The sequence below is a fragment of the Thamnophis elegans genome, chromosome 3 (genome assembly GCF_009769535.1).
Source record: "Thamnophis elegans isolate rThaEle1 chromosome 3, rThaEle1.pri, whole genome shotgun sequence".
NCBI classification, from domain to species: Eukaryota; Metazoa; Chordata; class Lepidosauria; order Squamata; family Colubridae; genus Thamnophis; species Thamnophis elegans.
The window spans coordinates 56,989,151-57,010,435 of NC_045543.1; the positions used below are offsets into that span (position 1 = coordinate 56,989,151).

Genomic DNA, 21,285 nt, shown 5'->3' on the forward strand with positions numbered 1-21,285 from the left:
TTATTCAACTATGCCCCACCTGTAGCCAGCAGGCAAACCCTCTCCCTATGGGAGTTAATCCCTGAGGGACAGAGTGTTGCCAAATTTGGCAAATGCATGTTATACATGTTCAGGCTACATTATGGCATCCCCCCAAAGGGGTGAAGCCACCAAACATGTTATTAATCATTCTATTCGGACCTTTTCATCGCTGGGACGCCCAAAAGAGAAATTTGGTATTCCTTATAACAGCCAGGGTCAGGCGTTGGCTGAACGCGCCAACCAGACATTAGAACATGCCCTGGACAGATATATTGGCAATAGGGGAAAATGCCCCCTGGCCTCCCAGCAGTGCAAAACACCGGCAGCCCACCATCCTCGGCAGCGACTCGTCATTTTGCAGCTCCACCTACTGCAGACACCTCCCGTCCACCTGTCTACTATCGCTGCTTGCCTGACTTGACGTGGTGAGGACCTGCTGACCTGCTGACCTGGGAAAGGAACTACGCTGCAATCTAATTAAAAGACAAAGTTCTTTGGATCCCAGGATGGCACGTAAGACCATATTTGCCAAAACCACCTATACAACCACCTACACAAACACAGAAGCAGCCTGACCATGACCAACCAACAGGAACCACAGCTTGAGGCTGTCTCTGTCTCTGACCTGGAACACAGAGCAGAGCACCCTCCACCCTCCACTCCCCCGACCGGCTGCCCTGTCTTTCGCCGCAGATCCCCCTACTATGTGTTTGGTTGAATGCTACCTGTTGTCATTATTTGAACCAGTCCGGACAAATTGAAACCAGTGTGGAAAAATTACATGATACCGTTCAAACAGTTGGACAAACATACAAAGCCTTGGACTCCTGGTAGGATTGGATGACCTCTTGGTTACCAAATTTTAACTGGTTGGGAAATGTTTCCAAGACCGTTATAACCCTTGTTGCTTTGCTGATACTGTTGTGTTGCTGTATTCAATGTGCACCCTCTTTATTCACTATGTGTAAGAATACTCTCTAGCTTGGTTCCACAGAAGAACATTCACATTGTCAACCACATGGAGTTACATGAACAGTCAACCCCTTCATGGGGAAAGCTCCCTTCTGCATGCCCAGCGATGAAGAGGGAGATGCTGCCTTTTAACAAAAACAGTGTTGGAATTCATTCCGGGTGTGTGTGTGCAGGGCAGTTTTTGCTGTCTGAAACACACATACACAGGGATGCAAAAACATCGCACCAGAAACATCCTTCCGGCCTAAACGGCCAGGACTCATTATGCAGCCTCATGTAACATGAAGTATGTGAGCCAGCAACTCCCACACATGCCCTTTCTCCCCACTAAGCTGTGCTGTAACTGTTTATTCCCCCTTTGCCATGATGTGATTTTTTATTGGTTTATGTGTAGAATGCTGTGATTAGCCCTGGTAGATGAAGAGGAAGAGTCTCTTTGACAAAAAGATAATAAAAAGAAAAGGAGGAGATGTTGCTATGCTCTGAGAATGTCTTTTCTTTCATGCTTTCATTGTCTGTTAGCAGGCCTTTTTGCTAGGCCGTAACTGGCAGCAAAATCTTCTATAGGAAATGGTTTAAACAGGTAGCTAGATAGGACTTGCAAAGTCTGCACATCTAGCCACACAGGACGGATGTAGCCGACCACAAATTGTTCTTGATACCTATAGAATTTGCTTGTTTTGTACTTGCTTGGAAAACAGCTAAACTAGGGCGTACACGTGAAACTTAGGAAGCGCGCAGTTATCAATTCTATTATTGGTCCAGATGCATAATTTGTAACCAATGACATTTGCAATGTTTGAAAACCTAATTTGCGTATGAAAGTTTATATATTCAGCTTCGCTACATAATAAAGTGGTCGTCATGTCATTCACCCAGAGAGATCGTGCCCTCAAGTTCTTTCTAGGATTAGCTTCGTGGGTGACCCCCTTGATTGTTGTGCCCAGGTGCCGCCCTGGAGAAGCCGTTCCCTCCAGGGACGGACTGTGGTGAACAACAGTATTCAGGCACCAACTCTTTGAAACCATAGTTTTTTAGGATTAATGTGTTAGCGGTTGCAGGGTGTTCATGACAGATAAAGACACCATTCTCTGTCAGATAACTGCATTGCCCTTTGAACTTTTTCTTAGTACAGTATAAACAGAGGTTATGTTATATTGTTATGTTGTGATATGATATGATGTGATATATGGTGTGATGTGATCTGATGTCACACCTTTATTATTTTTATAAATAGCTCAAGGTGGCTCACATACCCCTTTCTCTTATTTTCCCCACAACAATCCTGTGAGGTGGATTGGGCTGAGAGAGAGTGACTGGCCCAAAAATACTTTTATACTTAAGGCAGTACTAGAAGTCACAGTCCCGCTTTCTAACCTGATGCCTTCACCACTGGACTTTGCCTCTTCAAAGCCAGTTTACAATTTATCTGAGTGTTGTCAGAAGACTGTGAGGAGGTTGGGGAGGAACATTGGCAATCCTGGAGTCTGGGGAAAGCTCGGATGAGGGCTCTGTGTTGGATACAGAGAGGGGCCAAGGCCATCTGGGAGTTATGTGCAGCCTCCAGAGTTGGACATCAGCGAGGCAGAGGAACAGGGGGAGCCTGTTCCCAGTGCACACATGCGCAGAGCTTCCAGAAGGCAAGAACAGTAAAGACAAAAGGGATGACTCAGGAGTAAGGCTTGGAGATGATTGGCCCCTCCTATAAGACATAAAGGAGGAGTAAAGGCACCTGAGCTTTTGCAGGAAGAGACTTTGTTCGTGCTGGTCGGTTTAAATTCTGAAGCTCCGTTTTGACTCTGTGCTCCATGTGGCCTTGCAAAGCTAATTGCCAATTAGGTCTTTGGCAGCATTTCAAGGGAGATAAAGGTGGGTGCTTACCAGCCTTATTCTGAAAGACTTTGGCAGACTTCTGTCAGACTTTTTACAAATTATTTGTGACTTATTATAGGCTGTGAAGGAACATAATTCACAGCAGTTGAAATAAAAAGAGGGTTGCATGTGCTTTTACTGTCTCAGGAAGCCTAGGTCAGAATATTGACATTCTTATTATAGTGCCGTTGTGTTGCTTACTCCATTATGGAATTTCTCTCTGAAGCCAATTCACAAGCTAACTTTGCAACGCTGCATCAGCTTTGACAGATATGATTTTAGCTTCCTGATATTATTTGTGACACAAATAACAACACCCATGCCTGCCTGTATTTTTCTAGACATCTTTCTTTATTGGTTTTTCTCATCTCCCTTGTAATAAACCTAGTCTGGTCATAAAGCATTTTTTTAGAAATATGAGCAAACTAAATCTCTGGGTAAATGTGATTTTCCATATGGTTTTTGATAAAAATAAACATTTGATTTGAAATGTTGAGACCAGAAACCCTGGAGAAAGAAGGGTTGAGCACTAGCATGGAAACATGTCTCCCCTGTTGTATTTCTATTGATGGATACCTGTTGTGACTCAGCAGAAGTTTGCTGTGAGTTGAGTCGGGATGCAGGAATAACAATGCAGCTGGGGCTTGTTAGTGTGGTCTTCTGGAGATAAAAGGACTGATGGTGCCACGCCCTGGTTGCAGAAGTCAACGTTCATCGTTCATCGGTCGAGGTTTGTTTGTGAGAGACACTTGGATAAGTGATTTGTTTTCTGTAACCCTGATTCAAGGAGACACTTGGAGAAGTGATTTGTTTTGTAAGAGAACTTTTTGCATTCTGTTATCTTCTTGCCAGAGACTTTATTTATGTTTATTTTTGGGCTCGCAGCCAGCGTGGGCCGAGGCTGATAAAGTTCTTTCCTTTTAAGTCTGTCTGACTGTCGTCTGTTAACAAGCGAAGAAGGGGGGTCAGAACAGATACCTGTTCAATTTAATTGTGATCACGTTGCCAAACCACAGACACAAAAATAGCAAACCATTGCAGTTAAACAGTGTAAAAAATGACTTTCTACTCCTCAATAACTCTGATCAATGCTTTTAGATTTGTACGAAAGACAGAAATGAGGAACACTGAACAAAATTGCTGTCCCTGAGATACACAACCATTCTACCATCTTCAATCAGTACTGAAGCTGTTTTTCCCAATACTATACATACATATCTCCGCATAGAGAAATAATAATAATATCAGATGTAGTGTTTAAATTAAAAATACTTGAAACCTAGTTGGGGGGAATCATAGCTTTCCATAGATTTCCAGAGGTTGTGTGCAATTTCCAGCCAACCTTACTGATGACGATATAGCTCAGTGACTTCTGGAAGATCAGTTTCCTTCAAGGCTTGTTCCAGCTGAATGTTTCTATCATTCTTCTTGCCTATCCTTGCAAATTAAAACAGTGGCCAGATTTTCTGTCATTTAATCATTTGCACCAGTTACTAGAAAGACAAAGTGCAAGAATACAGGAACTTAGTCACCCTAAGCTGCTAGGAGACTTCTTGGAAGCTTCTGGGGAGTATTTTGGAAGGCAGAATACTGGGCTAGATGAAGTTTTTGTCCAATCAGGAAGATTATTCATAAAACAGCAATAGATTTGTACTCATTTTGTTGTTTGGTCAGCCTGAAAATCTGCTGGACTTAGGTTGGGACCTGGGGTTGCATCAGAGGTGGTATTCAGCAGGTTCTGACCAGTTCTGGAGAACCAGTAGCGGAAATTTCAAGTATTTCAGAGAACTGGTAAATGCCACCTCTGACTGGCCCACCCCGAGTATTCTCTGCCTCCCGAATCCCAGCTAATCGGGAGGAAATGGGGATTTTGCAATAATCTTCTCCTGGCATGGGGAGGGAATGGAGATTTTACAGTATCCTTCCCTGCCACTTCCACCAAGCCATGCCCACCAAGCCACAACATGCCCACCAAGCCACACCCATGGAACCTGTGGTAAAAATATTTGAATCCCACCAATGGGTTGGATCCAATTGGAGAAGCTCACAAGCAATTCAACACTACAATTGAATAAAGAAACCTAGCTAGAGGGGAAGCTGGAAAGGTAGGCCCAAGAAGTCGTGGGGTTCATAGAGTTTCTTTTTCCTATATTGCCTATGTGTGTGTGTGTGTGTGTGTGTGTGTGTGTGTGTGTATGTATGTATGTATGTATGTATGTATGTATGTATGTATGTATGTATATTATAGTGAGTTCCTAATGCCTTGTGTGAACATCCCCCTGCAGGTCCAGTCCCAGGAACAGTCAAGTTTCAGTCTGGAACACTGCTAGCCCTGGCAACTGCCACAGAAGGAAATACATCTGCAGTATTGAAAAACCGAGTGAAGTGATGCTCAAACAACTGCAGCATGATACAGCGTTTCCCTCCTTGAAAAGAGACTCTCCAGGGACTACCAACGGGAAAGCAGACGCTCTGAACACTGCTAGGACCTCAGTGATCCAGGAACTCTCAGAACTGGAGAAGCAGATTGAAGTGATCAAGCAGGAACTGCAGATAGCGGTGAGCAGGAAACTGGAGCTGGAGGAATTTCAGAGGACAAATAGAACTGTGGAGCTTTGAGAGGGTTCACCCTTGTACCTTCTCGGACTGTAATAATTTGTATTACACCCTCACCTTTGGGCTTTGTTTTTGTGTAATGCTAAGAAGTGGCGCCACACAGTCAGCAAGCAATAGGTCTACAGTAGCTCCCGCCTTCCTGCAAAAGCGACACTACCAAAAGATGGCCGCATTCTGGTTACCGGAATACTTCAAAGTACCAACAGGTCCTTCTCTGTGGGAAGTTTTAGCCTAAGTAGAAAGGGTTGATCTCAGGCTACAGGAATTTGAAGCCTCCAGACCACACAGCACCTATTTTCTTTCTCACTAGAATTAAATGGATTTTCCTACTTTTTACTCTTCCCCCTCCCTTGCATTAATTAAAACAAAAGAGCAAGAGTCTTTCAAAGATTATTCAGAATTGTTCTCTGCATGTATTTTGCTATTCAAAATTTTTAAACCTATATAGTTGTGTCTCAAACTCTGGGCTCTAAGGGTCCTTTGGGTACTGGCCTTCTCTGTAATTGGCACAAGAGGAGTACAGATATTCCCTACAACATCACTTGCAAAGATTAAACACATTAATAAGGGGTTTTAATTATACCCCGTTCTTAAGTACCCATTATTGAAAAATTATACCATGGTTGGAAGGAAATCCTCAGGATAGCTTTCAAAAATTGGGCATTGAGGTAGGAACATATGGAATTTCTGTCCCTTCTGAAGACAAACAAGGAAAAATCTGCTCTGAATTTGCATCCACATTAAAAACAAAGGCAGACTGGTTTTGGTTCAAACTTTTGCTGTTCCAAGGCATTACGTAACCACATACCAGATATCTTTTATATGTGGATGTACTCAAAATATGGCTTCCAGTCTCCAATTCTACTGGTATAGCCCAGCACTCTGATCATACTATTTTTGGATAATATGTGCAGATTTCTTCTCACTGACAACTACCATCTTATATTCCTTGCTATTTCCATTCTCAGAATTGCAAAAGTAAGGTTCACCCAACTTTCTCTACTATATAAAATAATTCTACAGCCACCCTCAGCAGATGTTGTAGATACACACTCTTAATTTTGTTCAAAGGTAGTATTTTAAGATTCTTTCATTTTAAGTTCCAAACAGAGTAGGGCTATATTTTTTTGAGTTGTTCACTTAAGACAAACAAATAAGCAAGCCTTGAATTATAAAACATTTTGTTTCAATGTGTTGAGTGCTTATAGAAAATTTTGTACTTGGCAAAGCATTCAAAATGCTTTCCTGTCTCCTCACATTTTACAACCCTTACAGCATCCCGTAGACCCTTAATTGTCACTTCTGTGCTTTACAACTAATTTGCGACAGAGTGAATAGAGAACACGGAAATAAAATCATAAGTCACAGTCATGTGATGTTTCACTTAATGACTAGAGCAAATGTGCAGTGGTATATCTGTCACAATCATGTGATTTGCTGCCTAATATCCCCAGCTTCGCAAACAATCTTATTAAGAATGAAAAAGTATAAAAGCAAATGTTTTTATACCATGAAAAATTCAAATAGCAAAAAAACCCCAGTGTGAAAGTGTGAAAAGGGAAAGTTTGAAAAAGAAAGGAGTTTTGCTTTCACACTTTTTCTTTCTTGTTTCTTTACAACAACTGCGACAGAATTTCTCATTTAAACTGTGGTCACTACGCAAGGACTACTTATATACACTTTGGACAAAGATCTACTGTTTTGCCACTTTTTTCAGACTAGACCCTTTTCCAAGAGTTTGCTTCCACAAAATAATCCTCTTGCTGCCCTTGACAGGATACATGGCTTGAGCGTATTTTTTAAATATCAAAGGAGAAATTTTAAAACTACCAGTTAAAATATTCTTTAAAGTGTTTTTCTATTACCAGAGTATTATTTATATATATAAATATTCCATGTCATGTTCTGAGAAGCTACCATTTTAGGCTGGTGGTGGGGAAACTCTGGTCCCTCATTAGTCCAAAACTAACTTTAGTGGCTAAATGTTTTTTGAAGCTCGGTGGTATCCTTCAGTGAAATGTGTTGTGTAAGTTGCCAGTGATGATGGCTTGCTCTCCAGTTGTTAAATGTGTATACTTCATGCGGGTGCTATACAAGCAGTGGGTGCAACAATATATGGTGTACAACCAATCAACATTATCATTCTGTCTCCCATTCCCCTAAATCACCCTGCCTACACACACACACAAAATCATTGTTAGTATGGTCCAATTTACAAGCTACTCTAAATGACATAATCCTGGGTCTCAAAGATGATTTTATATTATTCCAAGCAATATGCTTCTTTTTCTTTCTACTGTCAACACTGGGGCCTCATACATAGTTATATATCAAGCCGATAATGCTCACCCTGTACAGAGGGGGCTGCTGACAAGGAATATAACTATGAAATCCAACCTAATCAGATCCAGAGTATGTATTACATTATGTTGCTTGGCACAGGAGTAGTGACAGAAGAGGCAAGTCAAATCAAAGTAATGTATATATTAGGGCCTTGTATAATTTGACCGGTTCACTTTCAAGTTTTTCTGCCAATCAAAGATTGAGAAAACATAGCCTATACACATGGCACATAGATTTAACTTTTGCATCCAAGATAATTCGTATGTGAGAATATGAACACAGACCCATAATAGGGGTTTGCCCCTAAAAACTGCCAACAGTTTTTGTGTAGAAAATGCAGTACAGTAATCCACCAACAAATGTGCTAATTAATGTCTAGATGCCTAATGCCTGACTAATGTCTCTCTACTCACTAAGTCACCAGTGATTTTATCCAATTATTAAGAAGCCCCTCTCTTTCCTTAAGTATTTCATTGGCATCTTCAAATATCCAAAGCCAGCACTACAACACATCTTATACCTTCGGCATCAATGAGTGAAGTCTTTCCTTGACTTCTGTAAGCTGCCCTGGCCATCGCCTTTTCTGAATGAAAATTCTGGTTGAGGAATGTGCTGGTTTTTTGTTTTATTTTGGTTTTAAATAAATTTTAATACTACTTGTTCAGGCGTGTTCATTTGCTTTACAGCTTGGATCTAGCTGACAAGCTGATTGGATGACAAAATGCAAACTCACTCTGTGGAGACGAGTTATGTTTTATTTGCCCAATATGAAGACTGTTTTCCATGAATTATCTGTAAATGTGGGGGGTGGAGAGAATCAACTCTCATTCAGAGACAGAAATTGATAAAAACAAATAGGTGGAAAAAGACATTTCTGTTCCAAAATCTTGATTCTTAAAAACTAATCATAATTGGGATGGCTGCTTGCCTAGTGAATTTTTACCCTTCAAGGTAACTCATGCCTAACCAGGGCTTTTGGGTTAACTTCATCCATTTGTATTCTTCTCTGTACCATATAACTGTTCTTTTTTCTTCCCTATCTTCATTTTTGCCAGTTAATCCAAACATAAAATGGATTTCATCACAGAATGAATCTTCTATGTGATACAATTCAGCAGAATATATGTATTTTTTTTTCTTTTAATGACCCTGTAATCCCATTCATCAGGGTGAAGTTGGGACGACTGAATGGAGCTGAGCGGTTACTGGCCAGATGCCCTTCCTGACATCTACATGGAGTTCACAGCAGACAATTACTCATTGCGGCCAGATAGAGAAATATCTGCCACTACCTAGGAACAAATCCATAGCCTCCTGATTGTGAGGCAAGAGTCCCATCTCTAGGTCACCACATTACTCCAGGAGAATATGAGAGATTCATCAACATTTTAGACATTGTATATCCACTGCAGGATGAAAGCCTCTCTCTTCCGTATGTTTCCAACCAATATGATCCTGCAATACTTGCTGATGTCATCAACCTATCTTGCTTCAAGGATATGAGATTACCATACATTAAATCAATTACTGGTTCATCTTGGTCTTGGACAGTATCATCTCAAGGACTGCATACCCAGAAAATAAAAGCCCTTCAATATTGTCAGAAGCAAAAAAAATATTCAGAGATGATTCTCTTTATTAAGTGGGTATCTTGCAGCTTAAATGTATATTCTAACACCCTAAGATGGTCTTGAAATTCAATAGCAAAATACCATGTTTCAACAGCTATTTTCTTATTATATATTGCATGTAAGTACATCCTCAACCTGAAATCAACTCTATTTTGCCTAAATTTGGTGGAAGATCAAATTTAGATACCAATAGGAACAAGAATGAGAGTCAAATCATTCCTGTCCCCACCTTTAGCATTCCTGGGAAAAGGCCCAAAAGCATCACTGAAAGTCTAGGGAGTTTTGTTGGTGATTAAGGGAAGGAGTGTGGTTGTTTATGCATTTCACTGAATTTATTAACTCATCCCAATCCCACAGGATATTGTGAGCATACCACATCAATGAGAAGAAAGTTATTATTATAACATAATAATAAATGAGTCAATTGGAATAATATCAACTCCCTTCCAATGAGCAAATATAAGTCCCAAAGAAAACCCAAGAAATGTGCCCACACTTTAAATCAGCGGAATCAAAACTATATTAAAATGAAAATAGTTTAAATCTATTTCCAGCATTGCAGCAAGTGGAAACTGTACTTGGGAGGGGGGGGGGGAGGAAAATATTCCACAAAGTGAGGACTATACCAAAGAGGTTCTGCTGTCTCAACTCCTGCCTTGTGAACCTCACAAGGGGAGGGAATTTTCAGAAGGCCCTCTCTCAATGACTAAACCAAATGGACAGATTCTGACATATCCTGGTGTACTACAGAATTGGAATGGGTTGTCTCCCAAAGCCAGATATTTCTATTCCCATTTCCCACCATTCCATTCAAAAAGTGCAAAAACATACTTGGCTCTCGCCCTTTAGTTTAGCTCTTACATAATAGCTCTTTAGCTACAGTATGTACATGGATATACAAACATCAAAATCCCAAACTCTCCATATCTAAAATCAATTTACAGACTCAGTCTGTTCGCAAGAATGAGGGCAAAACAACAACAACACAACAATCCCACAAAGCAAAAACAAGAGAGAACCATGGCAATTTATTGAAGACAATGCCCTTTGAAAAATGTCTATGAAAATCTCATTTTCATAGCAAAAGAGACAGTAGCAGCCAATATAGCCTGGACCATTGTTTGACAATTCTCTGGCCAACCAAAAGGAGGTGACTTCCCTGAAAAAACTAGTTCTGGTCCAGAATTGCTTCCTTCACTACACAGAAAACATTCAAAGCGAATCAGGCTCATTACATTTGAGTGTAATCCAGTTCCCATTTATGCAACAGATTGGCTGCAAGAAAGCAATGGCCAAATGTTGTCAACAGCTACCATTTGTGCTTACCCTTAGTATTAAAATTCTCCAGGCAATGTGTCAAAAAAGTGGTCTTTTCTCAAAACAGCATCATTATATAATCGGATCCAAAATTATACATTATCGGAGCAGATTACATATGATGAAGAGATGAAATATATGAAGGTCACTATTTTCTCAATGCCTCAACTTCCACGATGTACTTTGTTGGCAATTTTCAGAAAACGTGAGTTAAAAGTTCAGTTTGAAATAGGATGGGTACATTGCTGTCTTCTTTCTTCAGACATAGGAATGCCTTCTGTAGACTGCAGCATTCCACATGCACAAGCAGACATTAAAAGAAGAGTTTCCTCTTTTATCCAAAACAGAGAAACAATTAGCTAAAAAATCATCAGAAAGCCAACAAGCTATCTCAATTGGATTTCCCAATTTAAATGTTGCTGCCTGGTTTAGTTCCAAGCCAAATGATGGCAACACTGATGAATCAGGGATCAATTGACTACTTGGACCCCACAAAAAGTGTATTTAACCAAACAAGTGAGAACTGGCTTCTGAATTGGCAGTACTTTAAAAAAAGTGACGAGAAAAACAAAAAGAACACATACGCAAAAAGAATAAACCAACATATTCCTTTACAAAGAAATCAAAATAGGGGGAAACCTAGCTGGCAATGAGCAGTATCCAGCCTGCTGAAGAATGGCAGGTATGGGAGTGGACAGCGGAGTTCTTCTGGCCATACATATCTGGCCATATCAACCAATGTAGATCCGATGGAAGTCATTGGCTCCAAATGCAGCATTGCACTTGGGACATTTGCGCTGTCGAGTGTCATAGCGAGTCTTCACACATTCAAAACAGAAGACATGAAAGCATTTAGTGAGCACAGCATCCTTCTTCCGCATGTTGCAGCAGGGGCACGTCAGGCGAGCCTTTGGGAAAGACAGGGCAGGGTTTAGGAGCAGATGTCAACAGACAAGACCTCCCCTTTTAGTATATGAGGGAGAAAATGTTCATTCTTCACCCTGGAAAGGCGAGAGGGCTCTTTCCTTCCATAATGTATTTCCCAAATGAGCCACCCCAACTGCACACTAGTGGCAATTTTTATATTTCTCCAAACATACAAAGATATGCCTAAACCCATCACACCCAAGAGTCTATAGGCCTCACATGATCTACCTTATAGTCTTTGATCTCTTCCATGAGGATCTCATCACAGTTGGGAATCATGTCCGGTTTCTTAGTTGTCTCCAGTTTTCTTCGTAGCCGTGAAATATCCTCCTACAAGAAAAATATTAGTCAGGTAGGCCTGTTATCTTTTGCCTTTCAGATGGCCGATTCCTATTGTAATGGAAACAAATCTGGTAAAAGGTTCATAAACACCTACATTTTGGCTTTTACAGCCCTGCAGTGTTTCACATGAATTAGAAAAATTCATGGATCTATTTTAAGTTATTATGAAAATGAGAAAGCTGTAGTTCTTCCATTAATATTAGAGCCTTCTAGAACTCTTTGGGGACTTAAAAACTGAATTAAAATTGATATGTGAATAGTAGAAGCTTCAGTTTAGGTGTTCAGCACCAGCATTGACAATTAACAAAAGCAACAGTGGAAACAATTGAAAGTGAGTCATGTAACAGCGACCAAGCTATTGAACTAGGAACCAAAATGCTGTCAGAAAACAAGAGGCAGACGTATAATCTGAATGAATGAAACTGGAAATAAAGACAAATTGTGAGAGGTAGCTATCCAAGCAAAGGACTGCATGCCGGTTACCTGGGCTCGTTTGAAGTTGAACATGTCTTTTTCCTTTGTTACACTATTTTCCACAATCTCATCCTGGAAGTCATGCAATTTTTTCTGCGCCAGTTCCAATTGGGCCCGAAGGTCCTCAGCTAGCTGAGCAGCATCCATAGCCTAGAAAACAAAACTGTAATGTTTTCCCATTCCACTTATTGAAATTTGCACAAGGAATAGTAGCACTCTAAAGATTAAATCAGAAGTTTCATCTTATGCTTTGGGATTGTATGTAAACTTTCTTCTGGAAAAAGACAGAGGGAGGGAGGGAGGGAAGGAGGGAGGGAAGGAGGGAGGGAGGGGGGAAGGGTTTCAGCACTTACCTACAATAGCCACTATTTCCATTATTTGATTATTATGTGGTAAATAACAGGGCCTCCTTGGCCTAGGACCAAACATCTATTTGGGAGCCCAACGGCCTTCTACCTGAAGATTAGATTTACATCAACATCGACTTCCTGGGAGGAGCTTGCTGGTGGAGGCAGCAAAAAATCAGCTGCCTCCGAATTCCTGGCTACGTACCTGTTTAGAGGATCTTCCATCTGACGTCTTATCAGGTTTTCTTATCCTTCAGGCAAGAAGGAAAGAAGAAACTGTTTTGCTGGCAAATGCTCTTCGATTTTTGCAGCTTTTGTGCTTGCAAGGAAAGGGGGGCTAGCCCAAGGCAGAACGGCTGTCCGTGCTGGGAACTTCAAACTGCCTTGTGCAGGGACAAAGTAAGTCTCCCCCACTCTGCTCAAAGTTTTGTTTGATTTAATCTTATCACGAGCTGAATCCGTTTACTGCGTGGACAATAATTGTTTATCAACATTTTAGCTTCTTTTCTTTTTCTCCTCCGAAAAATTATTTACTTAGAGGCTTTTAAAATGGCGCCGAGCAGGCTGGTTTCTCCGGTAATAACGAACACTTTTTGCTAATCCTCACAAGAATTCAAAACAAAAGAGATTGCTTATCAAATGTTTTGGTTTCACAATAGAAGAATTTTACTCTTTCATTAACTTTGCTTATTTGGAAGTTAAATGGTGATGAATCTGCTGAACGGTTTTGATACAATGTTTACTCACTGAAAGTTTTGCCAAGCCTTAAACTTCAAAATAAAAGCCTCTTTACTTAAAGCTGCATATTCAGGCAATAGAGTTCTACTAACTGCAGGCAGATAAATTTTGAAATGGCCTCAAAACCAAATATTAACTTGAAGTCGTCACCCTCTACTTCCAGGGGCACATCTTCAGTGCCTGGCACAAAGCTGCAGCCTCCGCTTCCTACGCCCCCTGCTGGGGATATGTTAACGAAAGAATTTTTCCTGAGTAATCTAAGCGAGGCTCTTAATGCACAGACAATTAAAATGGAAGATAAGTTTAGAGATAATAGAGAGGAGAGAAAAGAGGAAATAAAAGAAATGAAAGAAGAAATTAAAAGTGAAATAAAACGACTTAAACAGGAGCTGTATGAGAAATTTGACGCTAAGGTTGATAAAATTAGAGACGACATGCTGAGTCTTGTAACTGTATTAACAGAACATATTTCTGGAATGGAAGATACTCTAGAGGTTCTTAATGATGCCAATGCTAACTTGACATTGAAAACAGAGGTGGTGGAACAAAAAGTGGAAAATGCTGAAAAAGAAATTATTATGATACAGTACCGACAAATGGAGTTCGCATTAAGAGTAAGGGGGCTGCGTGAGGAGAAACAGGAGAACCTGAAACAGATCCTATCGGAAGCTTTTGATCGCCTGATGGGAAGACCAGGGACCAACCAAGACTGGCAAATTGACAAAGCTTACCGCGTTAACTCCTGGCTGGCAAAGCAGAAGCAGCTTCCTCGAGACATCGTTATATATTTTACTACAAGAGAGCTTAGAAATATGGTACTGCAAGCGTCTTATAACACTAAGCTTCAAATTGGCGATCAAGACCTGGCTGTTTTGAAAGAGATACCACCTCAAATGTTAAGAGCCAGGAGAGACTACGCTTTTTTGGTCGAAGAACTCAGAAATCGTCAGATACAGTATAGATGGGATGCGCCATTTGGCATCATATTTACATTTGATAAGCAAAGGTACCGCCTCAACTCTGTATGGAAAGCCCGAGATTTTTATTATAATATATTGAAGGCCGGACACCCTGCACCATCTGGACCCAGAGAAAGACCACAAGAAGGACAGGATAGACAGCAAACTACACAACCACCAGACAAGATGGAGCATCTCTCTTCTCTAGAAGTGCAAGGTGCTATGGAACTAAGACCTAGCCGCATGACTACTAGACGTATGGAGAAACAAGCTAAAAAGCAACAGCATCAACAATCATCGGCCATCGATCAAGGAACCACAATAACAAATCTGGAAGCAGTGGGAGGAGCTAGACCTAAGGTTAAACAGGCCGTGCAGGAAGCTCTAAAAATGCTTCAACCAACCAAAGATGACAACTAAGATTTTAACATGCAATGTTAATGGACTGAATTCTCCACAGAAGAGGAAGAAAATATTTCATTATCTCAAACAGTTTAAGAACGATGTAATTTGTTTGCAAGAAACTCATATCAAGTCAACTGATCAAAAATATTTGATCAACTCAAAACTTGGTCAACATTTTGCAGCTTCTGCTATGGAAAAGAAGAATGGTATAGTTGTATACTTAAGAAAAGATATGAAAGCTGAATTAATAGAAGCAGATCCCTTTGGAAGATATATTGCTTTAGACTTAATCTTAGAAGGGAAAAAGACATTACTTTTGGGAATTTATGCTCCCAATCAACAGCAAGATAGATTCTATAGAAATCTTCATGCTAAATTAGTACAGTGGGACTATAGTTCCTGTATACTATTGGGAGACTGGAATGGAGTGATAGATACTAAGAGAGATAAGAAGATTTCCCGCCTAAATACCAAGATGCGAGCAAAGTTACCCAAATCTTTCTTTGACATTATGGATGATTTTGAATTGAGAGATATTTGGCGAGAAAGAAATGCAGAGGAATATGACTTCACTTTCTTCTCGGACAGGCATCAATCCCTTTCAAGGATTGATTTTATCCTAACCACTAATGATTTGCTTTCTAGGGTCAAGAAAACAAAGATTGCAGCTAGGGTCCTTTCGGACCACAACCCAGTTTGGATGGAGTTGGGAAGGGTAGTGCAGGCAAGAAGGTCTTGGAGATTGAATGAAAACTTATTTAGATATGAAAAGTATATTAATGATTGTAAAAAATTACTATCTGAATATTTTGTTTTGAATATGAATAAAGGTACATCTATGGAATTTGTATGGGACGCAAGCAAAGCGTATATGAGAGGAGTTTTGATGAATATAAATAAAACACATAGAAATAAGCAAGGGTTAAAACGAACAGAACTGGAAGAGGAAATTAAGAGAAAAGAGCTGGAGTTAACAATGAACCCAGACGATACAAAGGTTAAGGAAGCTATTAACATATTAAAATCTCAATTTGACATGTTGATCTCTGACCAGGTAACTACTAATTTATTATATGCAAAACACAATACTTTTTGTAATGCAAACAAACCTGGCAGATGGTTAGCTTAGCAGATTAGGAAAAAAAGGAAAACTCGAAATATATCTAAACTGATTTACAGAGGGAAGGAGGTGTTTCAACAGGAAGAGATTCAAAAGGCTTTCTGGGAATTTTTTACAGAACTGTATAAAGGGGATAAAATTAATGGTTTAGACATAGACAAATATTTAGACAAAGAGAAAATACCTTCAGTTAGAGAAGAACACAGGCAAAAATTGAATCAACCAATAACCTCGGGGGAAATCCTGCAGGTAATTAAGCAATTAAAGTCAGGGAAAGCACCAGGTACAGATGGCTTGACAGCGGTTTACTATAAAAACTTACAGTTAGAAATGGTAGAACCTCTTAGAGAATTATTTAATATGATTCAAACGGAAGGTAAAGTCCCTCCATCTTGGAAGACAGCGTTTATATCTTTGATACCCAAAGAAGATCAAGATACTACCCAACCAAAAAATTATAGACCTATTTCATTACTGAATGTAGATTATAAAATTTTTACTAAAATATTAGCAAATAGGTTAATGTTGGTCATTCAACAATTGATACATATGGACCAAACAGGTTTTATACAAGGGAGACAGATGAAAAGTAATGTTAGATTAATTATTAATGCATTAGAATATTTGGGAAAGAACAACCAGATCCCTGCTGCGTTTATATTTTTGGATGCTGAGAAGGCCTTTGATCGAGTTAACTGGCAATTTCTGCTGAAGATACTGCAAAAAATGCAGATAGGAGATAATTTTTTACAGTCAATTAAAGCAATATACCAACAGCAAACAGCACAAATTATAGTCAATGGAAATTTAACAGACTCTTTTCAAATTGGAAAAGGTACAAGACAGGGCTGTCCTTTGTCCCCATTATTGTTTATTATAACTTTGGAAGTATTGTTGAATAAAATACGGGGCTTGGATGGTTTAAAAGGGATCAAGATTAGGCAGCAAGAATATAGAGTCCGCGCTTTTGCGGATGATTTGGTCATAATATTGGAACAACCGCAGGAATCCAGTATGGTTTTAATGAATACGATTAATCAATATGGTCAAGTGTCGGGTTTTAAAATAAACTTAGGAAAAACCAAAATATTAGCTATAAATATGAATATTAAACAAAAGGAAGAATTAGGAGTGATGCTAGGATGTGAGGTAGTTAAAAAAGTCAAATATCTTGGAGTTAACATTTTAACTTCAAATGGGAAATTATATAAGCATAATTATGAACCACTTTGGCATAGCATACAGACAGAGATGAAAAAATTGGAGAAATTGCACTTATCTTTGCTGGGTAGGATAGCGGCAGTGAAAATGAACATTTTACCAAAATTTTTATTTCTTTTCCAAATGTTACCTATACTTAAAAAAGATGCGAACCTTTTAGAATGGCAGAAGGGTATCAACAAATTTGTGTGGGCAGGAAAGAAGCCGAGGGTAAAGATGAAAATAATGCAAGATGTACGTGAGAGAGGAGGATTGAAACTACCTAATTTAAAACTATATTATGATGCAGTGGCATTATCTGTAATTAGTGATTGGACTCATTTAACCAATGATAGAGTATTGAATATTGAGGGACACGATCTGGTATTTGGTTGGCATGCTTACCTGTTATTCAACAAAAAATTGGATAAGAATTTTAAAAGTCATATTTTAAGAAATGCTTTATTGCGGGTTTGGAAGAAATACCAATATAAATTAAATGACAAGATACCCATGTGGGCAATTCCTAGACACGCAATTGAAAATATGAATACAGCACAAAAACAGGACAGAATTACTTACAGACAGCTTCTTACCTCGGGAAGGGGGGTATTACAATTAAAATCTTTAGAGGTATTAAAAGAGGAGAAGGTAGTTCAAACATGGTTTCAGTATGGGCAATTACAGGCTAGGTGGAAAATAGATCAAAAAATTGGTTTTATCCAAGTTGAGGATAATCTGTTTAAACAAATAAGAGATCAAAGCTTAATGCATATAAAGAGGATATATAATGTATTAATACAGATGGATTCGGAAACAGAATTAGTTAAAGATTGTATGATAAAATGGGCTCAAAATATTGAGGAACCAATAATGTTGGATACATGGGAAAGAATCTGGGTAAGAAATGTGAAATTTACACAAGCTCAAAATCTGAGAGAAAATTTTTACAAGATGTTCTATAGATGGCATTTAGATCCTAAAAAGTTGGCTTCTATGTATCCGAATGTACAGCCTAAATGTTGGAGGTGTGGATCTCTCGATGCTACATATTATCATATATGGTGGACCTGCCAAAAGGTTAAGGCATTTTGGATAAAAATATGGTGGGTCATGCAAAATGTTTTTAAAAGAAGGATAAAGTTTATTTCTCAGTTATTTTTACTAGGTATATGTACTGACTTTACAGTGGTAGAGACCAATTTGATTCTGCACCTGATAACTGCAGCAAGACTGTTGGTGGCGCAATATTGGAAGAAGGAAGACTTGCCTACAATCCAAGAATGGACATTGAAAGTAACAAACTTAGCCGAGATGGCTAAAATATCGGCATATCTCAAAGATCATTCAAATGAGATATATAAACGAGACTGGAAAAAATGGATTGACTATATACAAAATAAATACGGGACTAAGAAATTCCAGTTAGCCTATGCTTAAGATCAGAAATGATTTAAACTGTTAAAAGTCAGTTCAGTAAGAAGAAGCTAAGGTCAATCTAGAATGTCATTAATTTCTTTATTTCTTTTTTCTCAATAGATTTTAGACTGTGTTAGTTAAAAATCCATACCGTGTACGGGTTCTGGGAAGTCGGGGGGGGGGAAGGAGGAGGGGGGTGGGGGGTGGAGGGAGGGAGGGGCACACACAACAAAAAAAAATTGTACTTCAATGTCTTAATGATTGACAAATGATGACATATTTGTGTTTTTTTTTAAAGAAAAATAAAAAAGTTCTGTTTTCAAAAAAAAAAAAATAACAAAAAAAAAATAAAGAAAACACCCCCCCCCCAAAAAAAATAGATTTACATCAACATCAAAAGAAAGTGAGGACATTGGGGGAACCTGCACCAGTTCTGACTGCAAAAACAAGCTGATTTGTTTCTCAAATTTAACTCTGCAGAACACATGGGTGAGCCTGTTTCTTTGGTTTGAGGGTCCCAAGCCCATTCTACCACCTTATTCTGCAGATAAACATGGAAATATTGCTGAAACTCCAGGAGGGGAGGAAGGGAATGGAATGGGATTAAATGGAATATGTTAGGTAAGGGAGGGGGGAATTGGGGAGAATGATGGGGAAGAAGAATCAGTCCAAAATATATACAAATACATTCTAAGTCCCATCTCATTATCCTATACCAAAAACTAGTCAGGCAATCTTCATGGAAAACTGCAGCCAAGAAGACAACCTGCCATCTGTCTTATTTTCATCTCAGTGCCTTTGATCAGTTTCCTAAGCTTTTAAAACACTGCACAATGCTTTGTTCCTCCTTTCACTATTATGATTACTTCTTTCTTCTGAAAAATTCTCTTTATACCATGATGTTTCATTATTATTTTTTTAAAAACCTGAAACTGGTGTTTAACTTTTTACAAGCTGCCTTGGCACTCTAATTAAGGAGGGTAGAGTGAGGAAATAAAATTCCCCAGAGATCTACCATACAGAAATGAAACCCTGGCAGAGAAAATCCCCCCATGCCCAGTGATCTATAGACCCAACATCATTCCTATCTTCCGATGTTCTCTGCAGGCCTCAGAGATTTCACACTTTTGAAAATTCAGTGCTGGAGAACATTTAACGTTTAAAAAAGGGTTCCTTCTCAAAAAACAAAAACAAAAAAACTCCTGCAACAGTTAAACAGGACTTTTGTCTCAGTGACTGCTATTTTTGTCAGAAATGTTAATGTGTTGTCAAGAAGAGATCCAGAATTCTTGGGCAAAGGTTCACTCAAATCCTCAACTAATTGCTGATCTACAGATTAGGGCAGCCCTAGATGTCTGGTAAATGGGTCCTGCAGTTCATTCTGATCTAAGAATTGAAGACACAGAACTTCGGTTGACACAAAATTATAAGTTGCAGTCATATTCTTTTCTACATGTTAACAACCAGTGCTAATACAGTAACGAAAATGGCAAGCTCTCAACAAATTATTATCAACCTATCTTCTTCTCATGGCATTCAACCCGCCCTCAGCTCATTCTGTTTTTCATTTATCCTCACAACCTTTTTTTGCTGGAAACCTTCAAACCATCTAATTATTTACATCAGACTACTCTGTTAATTTTTTTTTTTTGAAGTTCAATTTTTTCCCCACACTTTTGCTCCTTGTCCATGAAATCACTTTGCAGCATCGCTTTTTCTCCTAATTACAGAAATAATTTGTGATTTCTCAGCATTTCCTTAGGAGGGAGAGATTTATCTGCTCTAGCTATCTCTTCCTAGGGAGACACTCATTTGAAAGGATTCACACAACTGGAATAGCTGTTTTTCATTTGGGGGCCCAACCTAAGTCTATCAGGCTTTCAATAAAAATTTCCTCTGCCTTCTAGGGAAACCTGTCTATTTGTAAAATAGAGACCTTTGCAGCTGCCAATCCATTCCACTCACCCTCTTGGTGCATATTTCATAAATAGATATATGCACAGTCTTAGCTTGAGGATCAATGTTCAGTGACCATTCAAAATTGCAACAGTGCCGAACAAATGAAAGTCATGACCAACCCTTGAAATTACAGTCATCACAGCACACACACACACCCAGTCACATGATCAACAGGCACTTGGCAACCCAGCCACATTTACAACCTCAGCATGCACTTCAATTCCCATCTGCATATCTTCCCCCCCCCACCTCATGTCTGCCCTTTTGCCACCCTGCAGTCCACCACTCCTGATGCCCCTGCCTCCGTGCACTCCGCTGATGTCTGCTGGCCCTTTGTTGACATTAGGCACACTTTTGAAAGCAACAGGAGGAAGAAGATAACATAGTTGGCTGGGGTGATCATTTAAATGGCAGCAGCAGAGTACATGACAGCCAAAAGGGCAGAGATGGGAGACAGGCAGTGGCAGTTGGAGCACACACATTGTGATAGAGGAAGTTGAAATGGAGGTGAGCTCAGCAGGTCAGTGGAGCCTCTGCCAAAGGCAACTCTCTGGGTCCAGCTGGGAAGGAAGCAGGAGGATGGAGCTGGCAGTTCGTGCAGGGCAGAAGTGCAAAGTCCTTAT

The 21,285-nt window shown here is 39.5% G+C and overlaps 2 protein-coding genes across 2 annotated transcripts in view; one reads left to right on the forward strand and one right to left on the reverse strand.

Moving 5' to 3' along the window:
• The window catches only part of GRIN3A (glutamate ionotropic receptor NMDA type subunit 3A), a 144,023-nt gene extending 138,539 nt beyond the window's left edge, over window positions 1–5,484 (forward strand). Inside the window, exon 9 of the mRNA XM_032213814.1 lies at window positions 5,151–5,484. Within this exon, the coding sequence (XP_032069705.1) occupies window positions 5,151–5,484 (334 nt within the window). The remainder of the gene's footprint in view (window positions 1–5,150) is intronic.
• Window positions 5,485–10,461: 4,977 nt separating this feature from the next.
• The window catches only part of RNF20 (ring finger protein 20), a 42,012-nt gene continuing 31,188 nt past the window's right edge, over window positions 10,462–21,285 (reverse strand). Inside the window, 3 exon segments of the mRNA XM_032213582.1 lie at window positions 10,462–11,680; window positions 11,928–12,029; window positions 12,525–12,665. Coding sequence (XP_032069473.1) covers window positions 11,504–11,680; window positions 11,928–12,029; window positions 12,525–12,665 — 420 coding nt within the window. The 3' untranslated portion in view covers window positions 10,462–11,503.